Source organism: Erinaceus europaeus, chromosome 10, assembly GCF_950295315.1.
Source record: "Erinaceus europaeus chromosome 10, mEriEur2.1, whole genome shotgun sequence".
Taxonomy (NCBI): domain Eukaryota; kingdom Metazoa; phylum Chordata; class Mammalia; order Eulipotyphla; family Erinaceidae; genus Erinaceus; species Erinaceus europaeus.
The window spans coordinates 25,017,146-25,037,920 of record NC_080171.1 but is presented as its reverse complement, the minus strand read 5'-3'; the positions used below and the strand labels follow the sequence as shown (position 1 = coordinate 25,037,920).

At 36.6% G+C, this 20,775-nt stretch overlaps 2 protein-coding genes across 6 annotated transcripts in view; one reads left to right on the top strand and one right to left on the bottom strand.

The window, feature by feature from the left end:
* The window catches only part of LOC132540855 (prorelaxin H2-like), a 256,765-nt gene that overhangs the window by 131,177 nt on the left and 104,813 nt on the right, over positions 1–20,775 (bottom strand). The gene's annotated exons all lie outside the window — the stretch shown is intronic.
* Positions 1–20,775, top strand: part of JAK2 (Janus kinase 2) — an 85,879-nt gene that overhangs the window by 27,344 nt on the left and 37,760 nt on the right. For all 5 annotated transcript variants that reach the window (XM_060199315.1, XM_060199313.1, XM_060199314.1 and 2 more), the window contains 6 exons: positions 5,707–5,852; positions 9,519–9,840; positions 10,572–10,691; positions 13,512–13,669; positions 15,274–15,385; positions 19,968–20,154. In XM_060199315.1, the coding sequence (XP_060055298.1) occupies positions 5,707–5,852; positions 9,519–9,840; positions 10,572–10,691; positions 13,512–13,669; positions 15,274–15,385; positions 19,968–20,154 (1,045 nt within the window). The remainder of the gene's footprint in view (positions 1–5,706; positions 5,853–9,518; positions 9,841–10,571; positions 10,692–13,511; positions 13,670–15,273; positions 15,386–19,967; positions 20,155–20,775) is intronic.

The following is a 20,775-nucleotide window of genomic DNA, read 5'->3' as shown; positions in this document are numbered from 1 at the left end:
CATATTTCAACCCATTGTTTCTAACACCATTTGTTGAAGAGACTCTGCTTCCCCCATATAATATTCTGGGCCCCTTTGTCAAAGATTAGATGTCCATATGTGTGGGGCCTCATTTCTGGGCTCTCAATTCTATTCCACTGGTCAGTGTGTCTGTTCATGTTCCAGTACCAAGCAGTTTTGATGACAATGGCCCTATAATATAGTTTGAGATCTGGCAGTGTGATGCCTCCGGTTCTGTTCTTTTTTCTCAAGATTGTTTTGGCAATTCTAGGTCTTTTCTGGTTCCAGATAAACATTTGTAGCATTTTTTCTATTCTCCTAAAAAATGTGCTTGGGATCTTGATGGGGATAGCATTAAATTTGTAGATGGCTCTGGGTAATATATTCATTTTGATGATGTTAATTCTTCCAACCCATGAACATGGAATATCTTTCCACTTCTTTGTGTCTTTTTCAATTTCTTGAGTAGTGACTCATAATTTTCAGTATACAAGTCTTTCACTTCTTTGGTTAGGTTTACTCCTAGATATTTTATTGTTTTTGTTGCTATAGAAAAAGGAACTGATTTCTGGATTTCAATTTCTTCTAACTTAGTGTTTGCATAGAGGAATGCCACTGACTTTTGAATGTTAATTTTATAGCCTGACACATTACTGTATTGCCTGATGATTTCCAAAAGCTTCTGCTGGATTCCTTAGGTTTTTCCATGTATACTATCATGTCATCTGCAAATAAGGAGAGTTTGACTTCTTCTCTTCCAATCTGTATGCCTTTAATTCCTTGCTCCTGCCTGATGGCTATGGCAAGAACTTCCAACACTATGTTGAATAGTAATGGTGATAGTGGGCAGCCCTGTCTAGTACCTGATCTGAGGGGAAATGCTTCCGGTTTTTCACCATTGAGTATGATGTTGGCTGTAGGTTTGCTATATATAGACTCCACTATCTTCAGGAATTTTCCATCTATTCCTATTTTTATTTATTTATTTAAGCAAGGAGACATTAACAAAACCATAGGATGGGGGGTACAACTCCACACAATTCCCGCCACCCAATCTCCATATCCCATCCCCTCCCCAATAGCTTTCCCATTCTCTATCCCTCTGGGAGCATGGACCCAGGGTCTTTGTGGGTTGCAGAAGGTGGGAGGTCTGGCTTCTGTAATTGTTTCACTGCTGAACATGGGCGTTGACTGGTCGATCCATACTCCCAGTCTGCCTCTCTCTCTCCCTAGTAGGGTGGGTCTCTGGGGAAGCGGAGCTCCAGGATGCATTGGTGGGGTCTTCAGTCCAGGGAAGCCTGGCCGGCATCCTGATGGCATCTGGAACCTGGTGGCTGAAAAGAGAGTTAACATACAAAGCCAAACAAATTGTTGAGCAATCATGGACCCAAAGGTTGGAATAGTGGAGATGAAATGTTGGGGGGTACTCACTGCAAACTCTAGTGTACTACTGCTTTCAGGTATATATTTGCTCTGTTTTATGGATACTTGAACATATGCTCTATCTCCTGGAACCTGGTCTATATCTAGGTTTTGGGACTTTGTTAGAAAATGAACCATCTGGGATGGAATTAGAGTATACTATGAAAGGAAAGGCCTCATCCAAGTGATGAAGTTGAAGGACTGTTGTTCCACACCTGAAGTCTCTGGACACAGTCTGAAGTGAAGCATGCTGGGGTGGCACTCGTTGCGTTGATTAGGTTGCAATCAGCGGATGCAATATTATTTGATAAGAATTGGGAGAATCATATGGGAAAGTGGGCCCTACCCTAGGGTCCCAGGACTGGGGAAGTTTAGGCTCTATAGTGGAAGTGTGAGATCCCTGCTGTCTTAGGGTTCAAGAAGACAATGGATAGTTACTGTTATCATCACATTATTTGGTAATTATAACATTCTTATCCCACAATATTGTCCATCATTGTTATATCACTATTAAAAAATAAAAATACAAAATAAAAAAGTCCTAAATATTAAAAAAAAAAAAGTCATCCTTTGGAAAAAAATCTGAGGACCTATAGGGAGCTGAATTGTTATGTGGAAATTTTTTGTAGTGTTTTGATCATAAAGGGATGTTGTATTTTGTCAAAGGCTTTCTCTGCATCTATTGATATGACAATGTGGTTTTTGGCCTTGCTTTTGTTGATGTGGTGGATCACATTGATTGATTTACGTATATTAAACCAACCTTGCACGCCTGGGATAAACCCCACTTGGTCATGATGAACAATTTTTTTGATATACTGCTGTATCCGGTTGGCTAGAATTTTGTTCAATATTTTCGCATCTATGTTCATCAGAGATATTGGTCTGTAGTTTTCTTTTTTGGTTGTGTCCCTGTCTGCTTTTGGTATCAGGGTGATGTTGGCTTCATAGAAGCTGGCAGGGAGTATTCCAGTGTCTTCAATCTTCTGGAAGACTTTTAAAAGTAGAGGTACTAGTTCTTCTTTGAAAGTTTTGTAGAATTCATTTGTAAAACCATCTGGTCCAGGACTTTTATTTTTGGGAAGATTTTTGATAACTGTTTCAATTTCATTGGCTGTGATGGGCCTGTTCATGTTATCCACTTCCTCTTTACTTAGTTTTGGAAGTTGGTAGGTATCTAGGAAATCATTCATTTCTTCCAGGTTCTCTTAGCTTGGTGGCATATAGTTGTTCATAGAAGCCTCGCATGATATGTTGAATTTCTGCAGTGTCTGTTGTGATTTCTCCTCTTTCATTTACTATCCGATTTATTTGGGTCTTCTCCCTTTTTTGTTTTGTGAGTCTGGCTAAAGGTTTGTCGATTTTGTTTACTCTTTCAAAGAACCAACATTTACTTTCATTGATCTTTTGTATGGTTTTCCTATTCTCAATGTTATTTATTTCTGCCCTAACTTTAGTAATTTCTGTCCTTCTGGTTGCTTTAGGATTCCTTTGTTGTTCTTCTTCTAGGTCTTTAAGATGTGCAATCAGGCTGTTTATTTGTGCCTTTTCTTGTTTCCAAATGTGTGCTTGTATAGCTATGAACTTCCCTCTTAGGACTGCTTTAGCTGTGTCCCAAATATTTTGATAGCTTGTGTCTTCATTTTCATTGAACTCTCGAAACATTTTGATTTCTTCCTTGATTTCCTCTTTGACCCAGAAGTTGTTAAGAAGTGTACTGTTGAGCTTCCACATTTTGGGACTGTTACTAATCTTTTGTTGATTGTTAAGTGTTAGTTTAATTCCACTGTGGTCTGAGAAGATGCTTGGGATGATTTCAGTGCTCTTGAATAGGCTGATGCTGTCTTTGTGGCCTAACATATGGTCTATCCTTGAGAATGATCCATGTGGATTTGAGTAAAATGTGTATTCCAGTTTCTTGGGATGAATGACTCTGAAAATGTCCAATAGTTCTAGTTTATCTATCTCTTCATTTAGCTCCCTTATGTCTTTACTGATTTTCTGCCTGGATGATCTGTCAAGTTGAGATAGTGGGGTGTTGAAGTCCCCTACTATGATTGTGTTACTGTTAATATATTGCTGTAGCTCTTTCAGTAGAAGTTTGATGTATTTAGATGGCTTCTCATTGGGTGCATAGATATTAATAATTGTTAAGTCCTCTTGATTGACTGATCCTCTGAGCATTAAGTAGTGTCCATTCCTATCTTTTTTAATCTTATCTATTTTAAAGTCTATCATGTCAGATATGAGAATAGCTGTTCCTGCCCTTTTTTGTGGGCCATTGGCTTGAATGATAGTTTTCCATCCTTTCACTTTAAGTCTGTGTTTGTCTTGTTGCGTTAGGTGAGTTTCCTGTAGACAACATATTGTTGGGTTGTGTTTTCTGATCCATCTTCCTACTCTGTGTCTTTTAATAGGTGAATTCAGGCCATTGACATTTATTGATATCAAAGATTGAAGATATTTTAATGCCATTCTTGTAGAGTTTTAGAGTGTTTTGGTATATGTCCTATTTGTGGTGGTCTGGTTGTTTATAGGAGACCTTTCAGAACTTCTTTCAGGGCAGGCTTGGTGATGGTTGCTTCCTTCAACTGTTGCTTGTCTAAGAAGGTTTTGATGCTTCCATCTAGTCGGAATGACAATCTAGCAGGATATAGTATTCTTGGCTGAAAGCCTTTCTCATTGAGCACTCGATAGATATCTTGCCATTCTCTTCTGGCCTGTAGTGTTTGTATGGAGAAGTCTGCTGCTAATCTTATGGGTTTTCCTTTGTAGGTGACTCTTTGTTTTTCTCTTGCAGCCTTGAGGATCCTTTCTTTATCCTTATTCCTTTCCAATCTAAGTATGACATGTCTTGGTGTCTTTAGGTCTGGGTTAATTCTGTTTGGGACCCTCTGGGCTTCTTGAATCTTTATGTCTTTGGTGTTGTATAGACTAGAGAAATTTTCAGCTATTATGGCCTGGAGAATGCTTTCTTCCTCCCCTTCTCTTTCTTCCTCTGGTAAGCCAGTAATGCGTATATTGTTTCTTTTGAAGTCATCCCATAGGACTCTGTTGTTGTTTTCAGCATCTCTTAATCTCTTTTTGAGATCTCTTACTTCTTTTTTAATTGTCTCTAATTCATCCTCAATCTTGCTAATTCTGTCTTCAGCCTCATTGATTCTATTCTCTCTGCCCTCTACTGCTTTCTGGAGTTCATCTATTTTGTTGCCCTGCTCTGATACTGTTTTAGCTTGTTCAGCTAGTTGCCTTCTTAGCTCAGCAATTTCAGCTTTCAGCTCTCTAATAACCATGAGATAATTAGAATTTTCTTCCATATTCTCATTTGTTGTTCCTGCATTTCTGATTACAATTTTTTCAAATTCTTTACTCACTCCTGTTATTATTTCCTTAGCTAATGTTTGGATGTTGAACTCGTTGTTTTGTGCTTCACCCTCTGGAGGACTTTTAGCTGGACTCTTGTCCTGGTTCGAGTCTCCAATATTTTTTCTTGTTGTTTTAACCATTTTATGTAAGTTAACAATTTTTTCAATCCCTGAGTTGGAGTTCAGTGGTGTAAAAGCCTTTTTTTTTCCCCTGTAGGCTATGGGAGCCTGAGGGCTTTTAAACTATCAATAGGCTTCTTGGCTTAATCACTGACTCCTGACCAAGAGATAAAGTAGGGTGTGGCAGAGATAATCCAGTGGTTATGCAAAGAGACTTTCACAGCCCCTCAGCTATGCCACCGAGGTATAGGTCTTCTCCTGAGTTTCCCGGTTAGATCTCTGTGCCCTGGTGTCCCTCCCTGTTGCTGCTCCAGATTCTGAGGGTAGTAGCAATGGAGACTCAGAGTTGCACTTGGTGAGTCTCTGGGGAGTCCTTTCCTCCCTTCAGCTGTCCCCTTGTTGGTGGAGCCGACTGGAGGTGGTGTCTCCACTGACAAACTGTCGAACTGTTAGCAGTCCCTTAATCTCTCCTTAGGCCCCTCTCTCCTCTCTGTCACCAGCCACGCGTGTTTGTACTCACGGGTGATTTACTGGGTTTCTGTGGTCATTCTAGTCCTGTCTTGTTTCGGTCCGGGGTGGTCTCCTTTGGTATTCCTAGTTGATCCGGAAGAGGAGAGGAGAGGAGAGAAAGCGATCTGCTGCTCGTAGCTCCGCCTCCGGAAGTCGAATCCTACTTATTTATTTTTGTGGTCTTTTTAAGTGTACACGTTTTAGAAATTTTATAGATTAAAATATGATAATAGGTTAAAATGTGGTAGTGAACCTCACAAAATATTTTATTCTAATTTTCTTCCTAAAGTGGCGGCATGATTTCGTGCATGGATGGATAAAAGTACCTGTGACTCATGAAACACAGGAAGAGTGTCTTGGGATGGCAGTGCTAGATATGATGAGACTAGCCAAAGAAAAGGATCAAACACCACTGGATATTTATAACTCTATCAGGTAAGCTCCTTATGTAGATCTGTGTACATAAGCTGAAGCTGAGTATTCATATGACTTATTAATGTTGCTTGGTGCTTCCCATACCTTTAGTTTCTTTTTACCATTTTATTTGGGAGAAGTAATAGTTTACACAGCAGATGTTGCCACATAGGGACAACTTCTCACCTTCCTGCAGTAGGTGTTTGGTGCTACTTCTCCTCCATCACGCAGTGGGTTCCTGGTGCCTTCTCACACTGCCTTTTCCGTCTCGCCCTCGCCCAGAGTCCTGTACTTTGCTGCAGTACACTACACCCACTCCAGGCTTCACCCTGTGTTTTCCCTTTCTTTTTTATTAGTTAATTTCCACCTGCACATGCAGTTATACCATTAGTTTTATAATAATCAAACTTCACATCCCACTGTTAGTTTAACAGATTACAGGTTTTGGGGCTCAGGCAGTTTTTCAGCAGGTAGAGTACCTGCCCTAGTTTCCAGCATCACATGAAGGAATGAAAGATAAAAATAGGTGGAACTCCAGCGGTGATGGAATGATGCTTTGACCTTTCTCTTTCCAAAAAATCTAAAACAATTCAATAAGAAAATAAAATAATTTGGACTGGGGTATTGACTTACATGTTATCCTTTATGTGTGAATCCCTGGTGTCAATTTCTGACACCACATAAACTGAAACTTTCACTTTATAGTATAAAGTAGTGTAATTTTTAAGCAAAGCTCAAATTCAGAGAATTCCATAGCCTCAACTTTAGGAACCTTTAACATTTTAATATACACGGTGGGGTGGATAGATGGTGATGCAAAGAGACTCTTGTGCCCGAGGCTCCAAAGTCCCAGGTTCAGTTCCTGTACTACCATAAGCCAGAGCTGAGCAGTGCCCATGTAAAAAAATTAATAAATAAAATTTCAATATATGAATAGCATCAGAATATTAGGAATATGTTCACCTGGTAGAGTATATGTCTTACATGTGGGAGACCCTGGGTTTGAGCCCAGCACCACATAGAAGCAGCATGGGTAGTACTGTGGGAGCTGCGTGCATGGTGGACTGGTATTGTGATGTCTCTTCCCCTCCCACCTCTCTTCCCTTTCTAAAAAGTGAAGAACTTGGGCTTAGGTGGCCACTTCGAAGCCCTAAGTTTGTTCCCTGGCACTGCACTAAAAAATCAGGAAGATGTTTTTATGCTTTAAGAGTTATTAACAACTGTGCCAGCTGAAAGGTTTTAGTATTTCTGACATGTCTAGTTCTTGATAGGATTACATTGAAATAGACTGCCCACAGTCAAGAACCACAAACTTATGGTAATCCTAAGGGACATATTTTAATTGGGGCATCATATTTCAAAGCTTTATTGTTACCCTTTTCTCATCTTCAAATACGTTTTCAAAACTGAGGTAAAGGAAATGACCTTTGATTGACAAGATAACTCACCTGGGAGGTGCCTGTTTTGCCATGATCTGAGTCTAGCCCCCACCACGCGGGAAGCTTCAGTGCTGTGATGCCTTTCGGCCTCTCTGTCTGAAAAAGTTGACCTGGAGCAGTGAAGTCCTGTCAGCCACCAAAATAACAATAGCAGCTGCTGCAGCAGCAGCAACAACAATAATAAAATAAATAGTCTTACGGTGTTTAGGTGAATTATATTCCAGATTCAGTAAGATTATTGGTACTTAATGTTTTTTGGATAGATACAGAGAAGTCCAGAGGGGAGGGGGAGAAAGATAGGAGGAGAGCTGGGGCGTGGGTAGAAAGAGAAATTTCCCTTTGCACATTTAACATAGCTGCTGTTATTGAGCCAGCAGGTGGTGCTGTGGCTTTCTGTTTGTCTATGGTAGCTATTACAGTGAGACACTTTGGCAGTATTGATGCCTGAGGGGTGTGAGGTCTGCACCCAGACTTCTGTAGGCTAATTGTATAGAAGCTGCTTTCCTAATGACATCTGGAACCTGGTGACTGAAAAGAGAGTTAACATACGAAGCCAAACAAAGCTCCGCTTCCCCAGAGACACACCCTACTAGGGAAAGAGAGAGGCAGACTGGGAGTATGGACTGACTAGTCAACGCCCATGTTCAGCGGGGAAGCAATTACAGAAGCCAGACCTTCTACCTTCTGCAACCCTCAATGACCCTGGGTCCATGCTCCCAGAGGGATAGAGAATGGGAAAGCTATCAGGGGAGGGGGTGGGATATGGAGATTGGGTGGTGGGAATTGTGTGGAATTGTACCCCTCCCACCCTATGGTTTTGTTAATTAATCCTTTCTTAAATAAAAATAAATAAATTAAAAAAAAAGAAGCTGCTTTCCTCCCCTGCATACTTGAAGGAGCACAGCTCACTTTCCCAGCCACTGCCCAGGCAGTATTTCTTACAGATCTTCTTTGGGGTAGGGACAGACCGCATGCTTTAACCACTTGCTCTCAGATGAGTTAATTCTCTACCACACCAGTGAGTCTTTTTGAGCAATCCGGAACCTGATTTCCCTGAGCCCAGGGGTTAAGACACCAGAGCGCTGCTCAGCTCTGCCATGGTTCTGCGCTCCACTGTGTGTTCACCAAGATGACCCCCACAGCTGGGAAGCATGCTCTCTTCTGTACTGGGATTTCCCTTGCTCCACTTTTCTGCCCAGTGACTACAGTTGCATGCACCCACTTCTGGTAGTTTAGTTTCTTTTGAAATCTCAGCTGTAGTTTGATGTGAATGAGTGTTCTTTTGTTGCATTTCTAGTTTTAGAGAGCTGCTAAGTAGTTGTCAGATATTTGAGAAGGAGGAAATTCAGATACTTGCCTTCTTTTTTCTTTTTTCTACCAGAGCCCTGCTCAGGTCTGGTTTATAGTGGTACTGGGGTAATCCTGGGACTTTAGAACCCCAGGCATGAGAGTCTCTTTGAATAACCATTTTGCCATGTACCCCTGCCCAATACTTACATTCAGTAAGATATATATATATATATATATATATATATATATATATATTTTTTTTTTTTTTGGCGGGGGTAGATAGCATAATGGTTATGCAAAAGAGACTCTCATGCCTGAGGCTTCAAAGTCCAAGATTCAATCCCTTGCACCTCTATAAGCTAGAGCTGAACAGTGTTCTGGTTTAAATAAATAAATACATCTTAAAAAAATATATGTTTCATATAGATGAAATTGCAGAAGTATCAAACACTTCCTACTGAAATTAGTTTGACTGCAAAGGAATTATTAAAAGTTATTGAAGATGACATTAGAAAATAGTGTATTTGAAAGATGCATGTTTGTATAATGAACAATAGTATGACATAAGAACATGTAGCAATTTCTAAGATTGAGATAGATTATGGTGTACAGCAAAATGGGAAATATTTGCAACTCGGTGCTCTTAAAATGTGATCATTAGAAAAAAAAATTCTTTTAGAAACCACATTATTAGACTATGACTTTATGTCATTATGGGAGGAAAATGAACATTGCCTAAACATTTGTAGTAATTCAGAGAGAATTTGTCACACCATCAAACAAAACCTTTGGGTTTAATTTTTCATGGGTAGTCATTATGTCGCTATTTTCCACTTGATGGTTGGAAGGTTTTCTATCAGGGAGAGGTAGTAATTTCCCTTTTAGTATCCCTTCCCTATAGATTTATATTCAGTTATCAGTTATTAACTTTTTCTGGGTATGCTTTTTTTTTCTGTAGCTACAAGACATTTCTACCAAAATGTGTCCGAGCAAAGATCCAGGATTATCATATTTTAACAAGGAAACGAATAAGGTACAGATTTCGCAGATTTATTCGGCAGTTCGGTCAATGCAAAGCCACTGCCAGAAACTTGAAACTTAAGTATGTAATAAATCTGGAAGCTCTTCAGTCTGCCTTCTACACAGAGCAATTTGAAGTAAAAGAACCTGGAAGAGGTCCTTCAGGTGAGGAGATTTTTGCAACCATTATAATAACTGGAAACGGTGGAATTCAGTGGTCAAGAGGGAAACATAAAGAAAGTGAGACACTGACAGAACAGGTAATCATTAATGATATGTTTTCGCTCTTTGTTATTTTAAGTAGAATGGCAATAGAAACGAAGTAATTTAGTCATTTGGAACATGATCTCACAATTCTTTTCTCCCATTGGCAGAAGTGGAAATTTTAACAGTTAGAAGCCATAAGGGTCATATCTATAGTTCATTTTTATTGTTTTTAAGTATCTTTTACTTACTTTTATGATAATTACTAATGATCTTCTTGTAGTTTCAGAAAAATCTTGAATTTTAAAAGTGATTAAAGTAGTTTTCTCTTTTTTACTGTCATTGAGAACAGGAGGCACAGTCATAACATTCAACTGACTAGAAAAGATTAATTTTAATTGATTCTATGATAAATACCTATTAAAATGTAATTTTTAGCTTTACACTACAAATTTTAAATTTGTTCATATTTATATTGCCCTTAAACTGTTATTATTTATTTTATTCACTGTTGTTAACCTTAAAACTTTCTGGCAGTGGCTACTGATGTTGATCAGATGAAAAGCTTAGATTCCTGGTACCTTTAGTGCTTACACCTTTAAGTCAAAACCAGTGTGATTTAAAACTGGGCTAGATTGTCTTTGGAAGGAGTCCTATTTAATACTTATGTATTATGGATACTTTTTGTTTTCAAAGAATTTGGAATGAATCTTAACTCATAAGTCTTGTTTTCAGCGGGCTCTATAAAGTCTACCTATTTTTCATTTCAAATACTCTTTAATTACAGGATTTACAGCTATATTGTGATTTTCCTGATATCATTGATGTTAGTATTAAACAAGCAAGTCAAGAAGGGTCAAATGAAAGCAGAATTGTAACTATTCATAAGCAAGATGGCAAAAATCTGGTAAGTTTACTTTATAACTGAAAATGATTGTTTTAAAGTTTCCCAAAATAAATATTTCCAAATTGTAATATAGATGTTATCTTGTAGGATTCTTTTATTATAGTTTTTTAAAAAATGTTTATTTATAAAATGGAAACACTGACAAAAACCATAGGATAAGAGGGGTACAACACAATTTCCACCACCAGAACTCCAAATCCTATCTTCTCTCCTGGTAGCTTTCCTATTCTTTAACCCTCAGGGACCCAGGGTATGGACCCAGGGTCATTGTGGGATGCGGAAGGTGGAAGGTCTGGCTTCTGTAATTACTTCCCTGCTGAACATGGGCGTTGACAGGTCAATCCATACTCCCAGCCTGCTTCTTTCTTATTATAGTTTTAAATGTGATTCTGAACATAGACATTAGCTTAGTAAGTTTTTGATTAGATTTAATGTTCTATATCACTACTAATATTGTGTTTCCACATAGCCCCCCCATAATTTCTTATATATTAATATATTTCATTATATATAGTGGCTTTGCTGTGGAGGCTTGACATTCTCCCACATGAATTTTTTAAATATTATCTTTTATGTTTTTATGTCCTTTCTGTGTTAGCTACATACCATACTTATATAGTTCATATTTTATATACTTCTCTCCATATTATTGCTTGGCTCAAAATTATATTCTTTGTTCTAATTATGGCTAAATATGGTTCATGCTGAGTCATGTAGTAGTAAATCATGATTACATTTCCATTTTTGTAAATTTTTTTTCTGGGAGTTGATTGATTATTCCTAAAACTTTTTTCTTTGTATACATTTGTGCTTTTTATGTCTCTTATTTATTGCAAGAACTTTTGTGAAGTTGCTTATTTCTCATATAGTATCTCACTAGTCATACCTGCTCAGGTTTTAAAAATAATTTTATTATTTTTTACTATTTTTAACTTTGTTTATTCGATATAGTCAGAAATCAAGAGGGAAGGAGGAGATAGGGAGAGAGACAGAGAGACACACCTGCAGCGCTGCTTCACGACTCGTGAAGCTTTCCACCTGCAGGTGGGGACTTGGGGCTCCAACCTGCGTCCTTGCGGATTGCAATATATGCACTCAACCAACTGAGCCATCACCCGCCCCTCCGCCTCGTTTTATATCGCTTCTGTTTCTTTTCTTTTTTTATTTTTTTTTCTAATTTTTTTATTACCACGTGGGTCATTGCTGGGGCTCAGTGCCAGCACTATGAATTCACTGCTTCTGACAGCCATTTTTTTCCGTTCTATTTTTATTTGATAGGACAGAGAGAAATTGAGAGGGAGAGAGAGAAAGACACCTGTAGACCTGCTTCACTGCAGGTGTGGAGTGGGGGCTTGAACGTGGGTCCTTGTGCTTGTAACCTGTGTGTTCAACAGGGTGTGCTACTGGCCTATCATTTCTATTTCTTTACTGGAATAGTTTCTTCGTGATCCCTGGCTCCTACTGTCTGATCTTTCCTGGTAGAGTTGGAAACTTTACACAAATGTAATCTATGGACATCTCTTTCTTATCATTAATTACCTTATTTCTCCTATAGCAGAAACTCTGTTGTCTGAATCAAAAATTAACATATGGAGGACTCACATTTTTATGATGGCTCAGTTTTCCTTTTTAAGAACATGGTACATCTGCTATGTGTATTAAAAAGTTGCATCTTACAACTGTCATGGTCCAATACAGACTTTAAAAGTAAATTTTTAAGAAAATTAATGTATTGCACGAAGTGCAAGGACCGGTGTAAGGATCCCGGTTTGAGTCCCTGGCTCCCCACCACAGGTGGTGAAGCAAGTCTGCAGGTTTCTATTTTTCTCTCCCCCTCTCTGTCTTCCCCTCCTCTCTCCATTTCTCTCTGTCCTATCCAACAATGACATCAGTAGCAACAACAATAATAACTACAACAACAATTAAAAAAACAAACAAGGGCAACAAAAGAGAAAATAAAAAAATCACTACTGTAAAAGAAAATTAATGTATTGTTTACAAAGAATATTTTATACATCAGTGACATGCATAAGTTTAGTAAAAATATATTACTTTGAAGTATTTTCAACAAAAATTTTATTACATAGTTACTTAGGACATAATTTACTGTTTATATTATGAACTTTAATACTTCTAAATTTATGCATTTACAAGAGTATTTTGAAGTTTTTCTAAAAATGATTTTGCACATTTTTTGGTTGTACATTACTTTGATTTTGTTATTATAAAATGGATTTTCTTTCAATATGTTTAAAATAATTTTTTACTGATGTGAAAGCTAATGATTTCTGTATAATACTCTAATGAATGACCTTCCTGTTGAAGTAGCCTACTAGTTTTCTTTTGAGCTCCCAAGTATGCAAAAAAGATTTTTATGATGGCTCAGTTTTCCTTTTCAAGAACATGGTACATCTGCTCTGTGTATTAAGATACATACCTACATATGATTATAATGCATTCTATGCAAATTTATTATGTAGCACAAGTACTGTAATTTCACCAGTGCATCTGTGGTACATAAAACAAGTGCTCATTACTTTATTTAGTATCATCTTTTAGATTGATAGCTTTCTGATTGAGATTCCTGACGCATTTGTGAACATATTATTAGAAAATACAAAAACTGGTAGATTAGGGTGAATTGTAACTAGAAAAGCATGATATGTTTTTGAGAGGGTTTTATATATCAGATCAAATAACTTACTTTTCAGATTAAATATTTGAGGTGAACAATGTAGAAAAAAATTAAGTTCACAGAATTTTCAGTATGTGGCATGAAGTCAAAATTTGAAATTACACTTAATTATTTTTTATACTTAGGAAATTGAACTTAGCTCATTAAGAGAAGCGTTGTCTTTTGTGTCATTAATTGATGGATACTATAGATTAACGGCAGATGCACATCATTACCTCTGTAAAGAAGTAGCACCTCCAAGGGTGCTTGAAAATATACAAAGCAACTGTCATGGACCTATTTCGTGAGTAATGCAGACTTTGAAAGCACTTTTTTTTTTTTTTTTTAGAGACATTTACAGAGAAAACTGTGTACAACAGATTGACGTGCACAGAATTTAATAAAAATATTTTATCTCAATTTTAATGAAATATTAAAAAAATTGAAAACCTACTTAAATTCAGATTATATGTTTGATTCAACTTTATTATTTATTTATTTATTTTTACCAGAGCACTGATCAGCTCTGGCTTACAGTGGTTGGGGTGGGGGACTTTGGAGCCTCGAATGCTATAGTCTCTTTGCTATCTACCCCTGCCCACATGGTGGATTTATTAAGATAAAACTTGCTATCTGTAATCATTTCTAACTTGAATAACTTTGATATTTAGTTGCATAGGCATGATTAATTCCTTTTTTAAAAAATTAATTTTATGAGAGACCAAGACTAGAGCACCACTCAGGTCTGACATGCTGAGTTTTGGCATATGATGGTGTAGGGTATTGAACCTATAACCTCAGGAATGCAGGTCATGTACACTTAGGTTGAGCTATTTTTTTCCAGCCCTTTACGTAATTCTTGTGTATAATATATATGTATTTCAATTTATGTTTCATTAATTTTTAAATACTCTGAAGTAGCTTTGATGCAAATAATTTTTTTAAGATATCAGGACTTCTCTGGGTAAAACTCTTACTATATATAACATCTACTGAGCTAAAGTTCTAAGTATCTATTGGCCAGGAATTTATATTTGGCAAGAGGACCGAGTAACCTGAGCAGAAGAAATAATCTGAGCTTTTGAACATTGCTTCTTGCTTTAATTATGTATTTAATTTAATCTTTAATTATGTATTTAATTATGCATTTAATTTAATCTTTAATTATGTATTTGAGTGAACATATTCTGGTTCTCATAGAGAAGCAATATAACTGAATGCCCCATCATTTGCAGCATTCCATAATATGCAGTGTTCACTGTCTCCTTCCAGAAAGTTTTGCCACTCACTCACTCACTCACTCTCTCATTCATTTATTCATTCAAGCATTTATAGAACATTTATTAAGTAGCTAGTATTTTCTGGGCACTGGCATTTGTAAAAGAATTATAGTGACAAGAGGCCAAGATGATTTCTGCTTTTATGTGGATTTCTTTTGAACTTTTTTCAAAATACATAGCTTCTGCCAACCATATAGCAAAATTTAAAAATAAGCCTTTGTTACTTTTACTGGACTTTCTTATAATACTCATATTAAAATAATGCACATAAAACTTTAGGTTATTGTTATTATAATAGTAAAAGAAACACAATAAGCTGCATAATTACCTGATTTTTTTTGAAATAGTAAGTTTGTAATCAGAAAGAAAAAATTAAAGTGAATTTCTTTGTTATTTTATTATATAACACATTTTTAAAGCAATAAAATTGAATTAATTTGAACTTGTTGAAAAATAGCTTAGTATGTTATTTTTTTTGTGAGATTACTGGTAAACATATAACAGAAAGGAGACTTCTGAAAACTCCTGAGAGTCTTAGATTTGACTTTTGATTTTTTTTAGATGAAATTTTGGTTATGTTTGGTGCTTTCTATGCTATCATTTAAATAACTTATTTTCTACATTTCAGAGTGGATTTTGCTATTAGTAAACTAAAGAAAGCAGGTAATCAGACGGGACTATATGTGCTTCGATGTAGCCCTAAGGACTTTAACAAATATTTTCTGACTTTTGCAGTTGAGGTTAGTATGTAATATTAACTGTGATAACATCTTTCTTTACACAACTTTCTCTTTATACTTCTCTATCATATTTCCTTTCTAGTACTGAGAATTTCAGGTTTGGATATGATCATAATAACTTCCTCAGAGATTCTTCATGAATCAAAAAACCTTATTAGAATTTACATAAAAGCAAAAATGATTTTATTATGTATTTTTATTAGCCATATAGTTTTTTTTATATTTGAATGTTTTGAAGAGTTTGATTTCATCAAGTCTTTTTTTTTATAAAGATGGAAATCTTTACCAAAATATGGAGAACAAAATAAAACAGAAGCAAATTTTCTTTTTATGAAGATTGGTTACAGAATTCAAGGGAAAGAAAAAGGGTAATAACAGAAGTAAACTATGGCACTTTTAACTAGTGATTTTTCAGTATTAATAATGAATATCTCCCATGTTTGTTTTAAACATAAAACCATATTGACACCTCACTGTTAGTAGATAATTCGGGGTCTCATGTAAGGTTTATCATTCAAAGGTATTTCAAATGGCTTATAATGCAGCTCCACTGCGTAATTTTTTTTTTATTGAGGGGTTAACTAATGCTGCACAACATAATCATTCACATATGCATACAATTTTATTATATAATAGGCCTCCCAAATTTTCTTTCTGTTTACCCTCTCCCTCCCTCCCCAGAATCCTTTGTTTTGGTGCAGTATACCATATTCAGTTCATATTTCACTTTGTGCTCTCTCTTCCTGTGCTCTCCCTCCTTATTAAGTCCCACTTTTAAGTGAGGTCATTTGGTATTCTTCCTTCTCTTTTTGGTTTGTCTCAGTCAATATGATGTCCTCAAGTTTCATTCAAGAGGATGCAAAGGATGTGACAACCTCATCATTTTAAAACAGCTACTTATTATTCCATCCTGTATATATGTACCACAATTTTTTTGACCTCTCGTCTGATGTTGGACATCTGGGTTGCTTCCAGGTTCTTGCGATTGCAAACTGTGCTGCTATGAACATAGGCATACACAGATATCTTCTTTTAAAAAAATTTTTTTTTTAAATTAATTTTACTTTTGAGAGAGATGTAGAGAGAGACACACACAGAGAAACACCAGAGCATTGCTCAGCTCTGGCTTATGGTGGTGCAGGGGACTGAACCTGGGACTTAGAAGTCTCAGGCATGAGAGTCTGTTTGCATAACCATTATGCTGTCTCCCCTGCCCCAGATCTCTTCTAATAGATACTTCTGTCTTCTTTGGGTAAGTTCCCAGGAGAGGAATTACTGGGTTATAGGGTAGGTCCATTCATAGTGTTCTAATAAGTCTCCAAATTGCTTTCCACAGTGGTTTGACCATTGTGTACTTTTTGAGCAGCTTTATAGCAACTGCCAAAAATTTTTTGAAATATAGAAAGTAATCAGTTATTTTGATTTTTATAAAAGGCAACATCTTATTTAACACATAAAGCATGGATTGCTTATATATACAGTAGGTTAAGTTACTCCCATAACTTCAGCACGATGAAATATTGGTGATCTAAATTTCACAGAATCTTGTTAAAATGTATGGCAGTGTTACATTAAATTATCATCTAAAAAAAATCTGTGTTTTTTTGTTTTCTTTACTTGTTTAACCTAATTTGACTTGTTTAACCTAAGTATTTTACAGTGCATGATGTAGCACTGCCTTCAAATATGTACATTTTGGTGATGCAAAAATAAGAAAGAATTGGATGGGGATAGATAGCATAATGGTTATGCAAACAAACTCTCATGCCTGAGGCTCTTAAGCCTTAGGTTCCCCCTACCACCATAAGCCAGAGCTGAGCAGTGCTCTGATTAAAAAAGAAAAAAGTATTACTCCGCCTAAAAAATAACCACAAATCCATAAATTGGGCATTCTTAATTAGTGTAGGTAAATATAAACAATAACTGCAAGGGTTGCAGTTATTAATAAAGTTCTTTGGAGTTAGTAAGGTCTTGAGATCGAACTTGAAGTAGTCAGATATATATATATATATATATATATATATATATATATATACACACATATATGTATTCTAATTAGAATGAATATAATTATATGAATCAGATAAGACATGAACAAGATTACAGTAAAGCATGTAAGACAAACACTGAAAAATATGGAAAACACTATAATAGAGGTAATGATGCAATTACAGTAGTGACGTAATCACTTTTGTTGGGTTAAGTGCACGTGGCGCAAAGTGCAAGGACTGGCATAAGGATCCTGGTTCGAGCCCCTGCTCCCCACCTGCAGAGGAGTCACTTAACAGGCGGTGAAGCAAGTCTGTAGGTGTCTTTCTCTCCCCCTCTCTGTCTTCCCCATCTCTCTCCATTTCTCTCTGTCCTGTCCAATGACGACGACATCAACAATAGTAACTACAACAACAAGAAAAACAAAGGCAACAAAAAGGAAATAAATAAATATTTTAAAAAAGCTCCTTTTATAATCACTTTTGTTGAGTGGGATGAAAGCTGTTAAGGGAAGATCTCACAGAAAAAGTGGTAATTGCACTAAGTTTTAAGGAAGACAGTTTTAAGGAATAGAAGTCTTTTAAGAATTTTATTTTATTGATTTAATAATGATCGACAAAATTGTGGGATAAGAGGGGTACAATGCCATACAGTTCCCACCACTAGAGTTCTGTATCCCCTCCCCTCCACTGGAAGCTTTCCTATTCTTTATCCCTCTGGGAGTATGGTCCCAGGATCATTATGGGGTGCAGAAGGTGGAAGGTCTGGCTTCTGTAATTGCATCTCCACTGGACATGGGTGTTGACAGGTCAGTCCATACTCCCAGCCCATTTCTGTATTTCCCTAGTGGGGTAGGTGGGGTTCCAGGACACATTGGTGAGATTGTCTGCCCTGGGAAGTCAGGTTGGCATCATGGTAGCATTTGCAACTGGAATAGAAATTTTAAGCAGTCTACTGCTCAGAAAGAATTTTTTTTATTATTATCTTTATTTATATGATAGACAGCCAGAAATTGAGAGGGAAGGGGGAGATAGAGAAGGAGAAAGAGAGAGAGACACCTGCAGCCTTGCTTCACCATTACCAATTGTGAAGCTTTCTCCCTGAAGGTGGGGACAAGGGGCTTGAACCCGGATCCTTGCATACTCCAATGTGTGCGCTTAACCTGGTGCATCACCACCTGGCCCCAAGTAGTGTTTCTGAAGAGACATGAAGTGTTAGTTCAGTGGATGGAGGCTGACTTATCTTGTTAACTAACTGAAAAATGTACTTACTATGGCAAATCCTCTGTATACCTATTATGACTATATGGGAAAATTTAATACTAATTCTTGAATTGTATCAGAAGGAAAATTCTATCCATTGATAGGTACATAGCTTGTAAAACTTACCAAGTCCTGAAACAATGTAACATTTGCTTAAAATTATTATTATTGTTTAAAAAATCTTTCTTTATTGGATAGACACAGCCAGGAATTGAGAGGAAGGGGTGATAGGGATAGAGACAGAGACACCTGTAGCCCTGCTTCATCACTTATGAAGTTTTCCCCCCGCAGGTGGGGACCAGGGACGCAAACCTGGGTCCTTGCTCACTGTAAGATGTGTGCTCAACCAGGTGCACCACCACCCGGTCCCTCAAAACTATTTTTTACTTAATTAGGATGTAGATTTTATGTTGAGAGTGGCAGCAGTTGAGATTGTAGTTGTAGGCTCAAGTCAGCTAGTTGATCAAAGGCCTAATATGCTAAATTAATTTAATTCATTTTACTTATCTATTATTTAAAAAAATTTCTTTATTGGGGGATTAATGGTTTACAGTTGACAGTAAAATACATTAGTTTGTACTTGCATAACATTTCTCATTGTTCCACATAACAGTACACCCCACCACTGGGTCCTCCTCTGCCATCATGTTCCAGGACCTGAAACCTCCCCCCCACCCATCCCAGAGTCTTTTACTTTGATGCAGTACACCAACTCCAGTCCAAGTTCTGCTTAAGAATTTTTTTCTTCTGATCTTGTTTTTCGACTTCTATGAGTGAGATCATCCCATATTCATCTTTCTGTTTCTGACTTATCTCGATTAACATAATTCCTTCAAGGTCCAGCCAAGATGGGGTAAAGAATGTGAATTCACCATTTTTAATAGTTGAATACTATTCCATTGTGTATATAGACCACAACTTACACTCAGCCACTTATCTGTTGTTGGACACCTGGGTTGCTTCCAGGTTTGGCTGTTACGAATAGTGCTGCTATGAACATAGATAGACACAAATCTAATTAGTTTTATTCTTATAAGTGATGGAAGGCTATTAAGGTAGGTATTATAACTGTTAATTATCATTGCTTTCTTGTTCTTTAATAAAGTAAACTTTTTTGTTAATAAAATTTTAAGCTACTTCGATGAGCTATGTAATTATAATTAAATGTATTTTTAGAGAATCACTCTATTTCAATACTATATTATAATTCATGTTTCAAATACCTAAATATTTTATAGGCTGTTTTTCATAATATGCTTTTTCTCAGAATGATCATTATAACATCTATAGTGATTTTTTTCCTTTTTCTCTTTATAATTAAACTCACATAGAGAGAAAGTGTCATTGAGTATAAGCACTGCTTGATAACCAAAAATGAGAAAGGAGAATACAACCTCAGTGGAACTAAGAAGAACTTCAGTAATCTTAAAGATCTTTTAAATTGCTACCAGATGGAAACTGTCCGCTCAGACAGTATAATTTTCCAGTTTACTAAATGCTGCCCTCCAAAGCCAAAAGGTAAAATAACTTTCTAGTGATTTTTAAAATACTTGCCTACTATTATGTATATGCTGAAAGATATCTTTGGTATCTTGATTTCAAAGGAAATGTGAAAGATACGGTCCCCAAGACCAATTAATTAACTTTGTCTCACTCTGTTCTACAAGCACCCTCACATATAATTATTAAGTTTCTCAGCCGGGTGGTGGTGTACCTGGTTGAACTCACATGCTACAATGCACAAGGATCTGGGTTCAATCCCCCAGTCCCCACCTGCAGGGGGAAAGCTTCATGAGTGGTGAAGCAGGGCTAACGGTGTCTCTCTGTCTCTTTCCCTACCACTCTCTTCCCTCTATTTCTGGCTGTCTCTATCCAATAAATAAATAAAGATAATAAAAAATAATTGTTCAGTTTGGTTTGGGTTGTGAAAAATAACTTGAAGTGCTATCACTCTCAAATGGCAATAATAGTAATAATAATAACAGTTATTATTCCTAGCATAGATCATTCACTTTATATATTAACTTGAAAGCTGCACTATAGAATTTTCATGTGTTGTTTGCAAGTGAAAACTTTAATACCTTTTAGAATTGCAATTTTTGTGTTTTAAAAATGAGCAGGCTTCAAAATAAAACATTT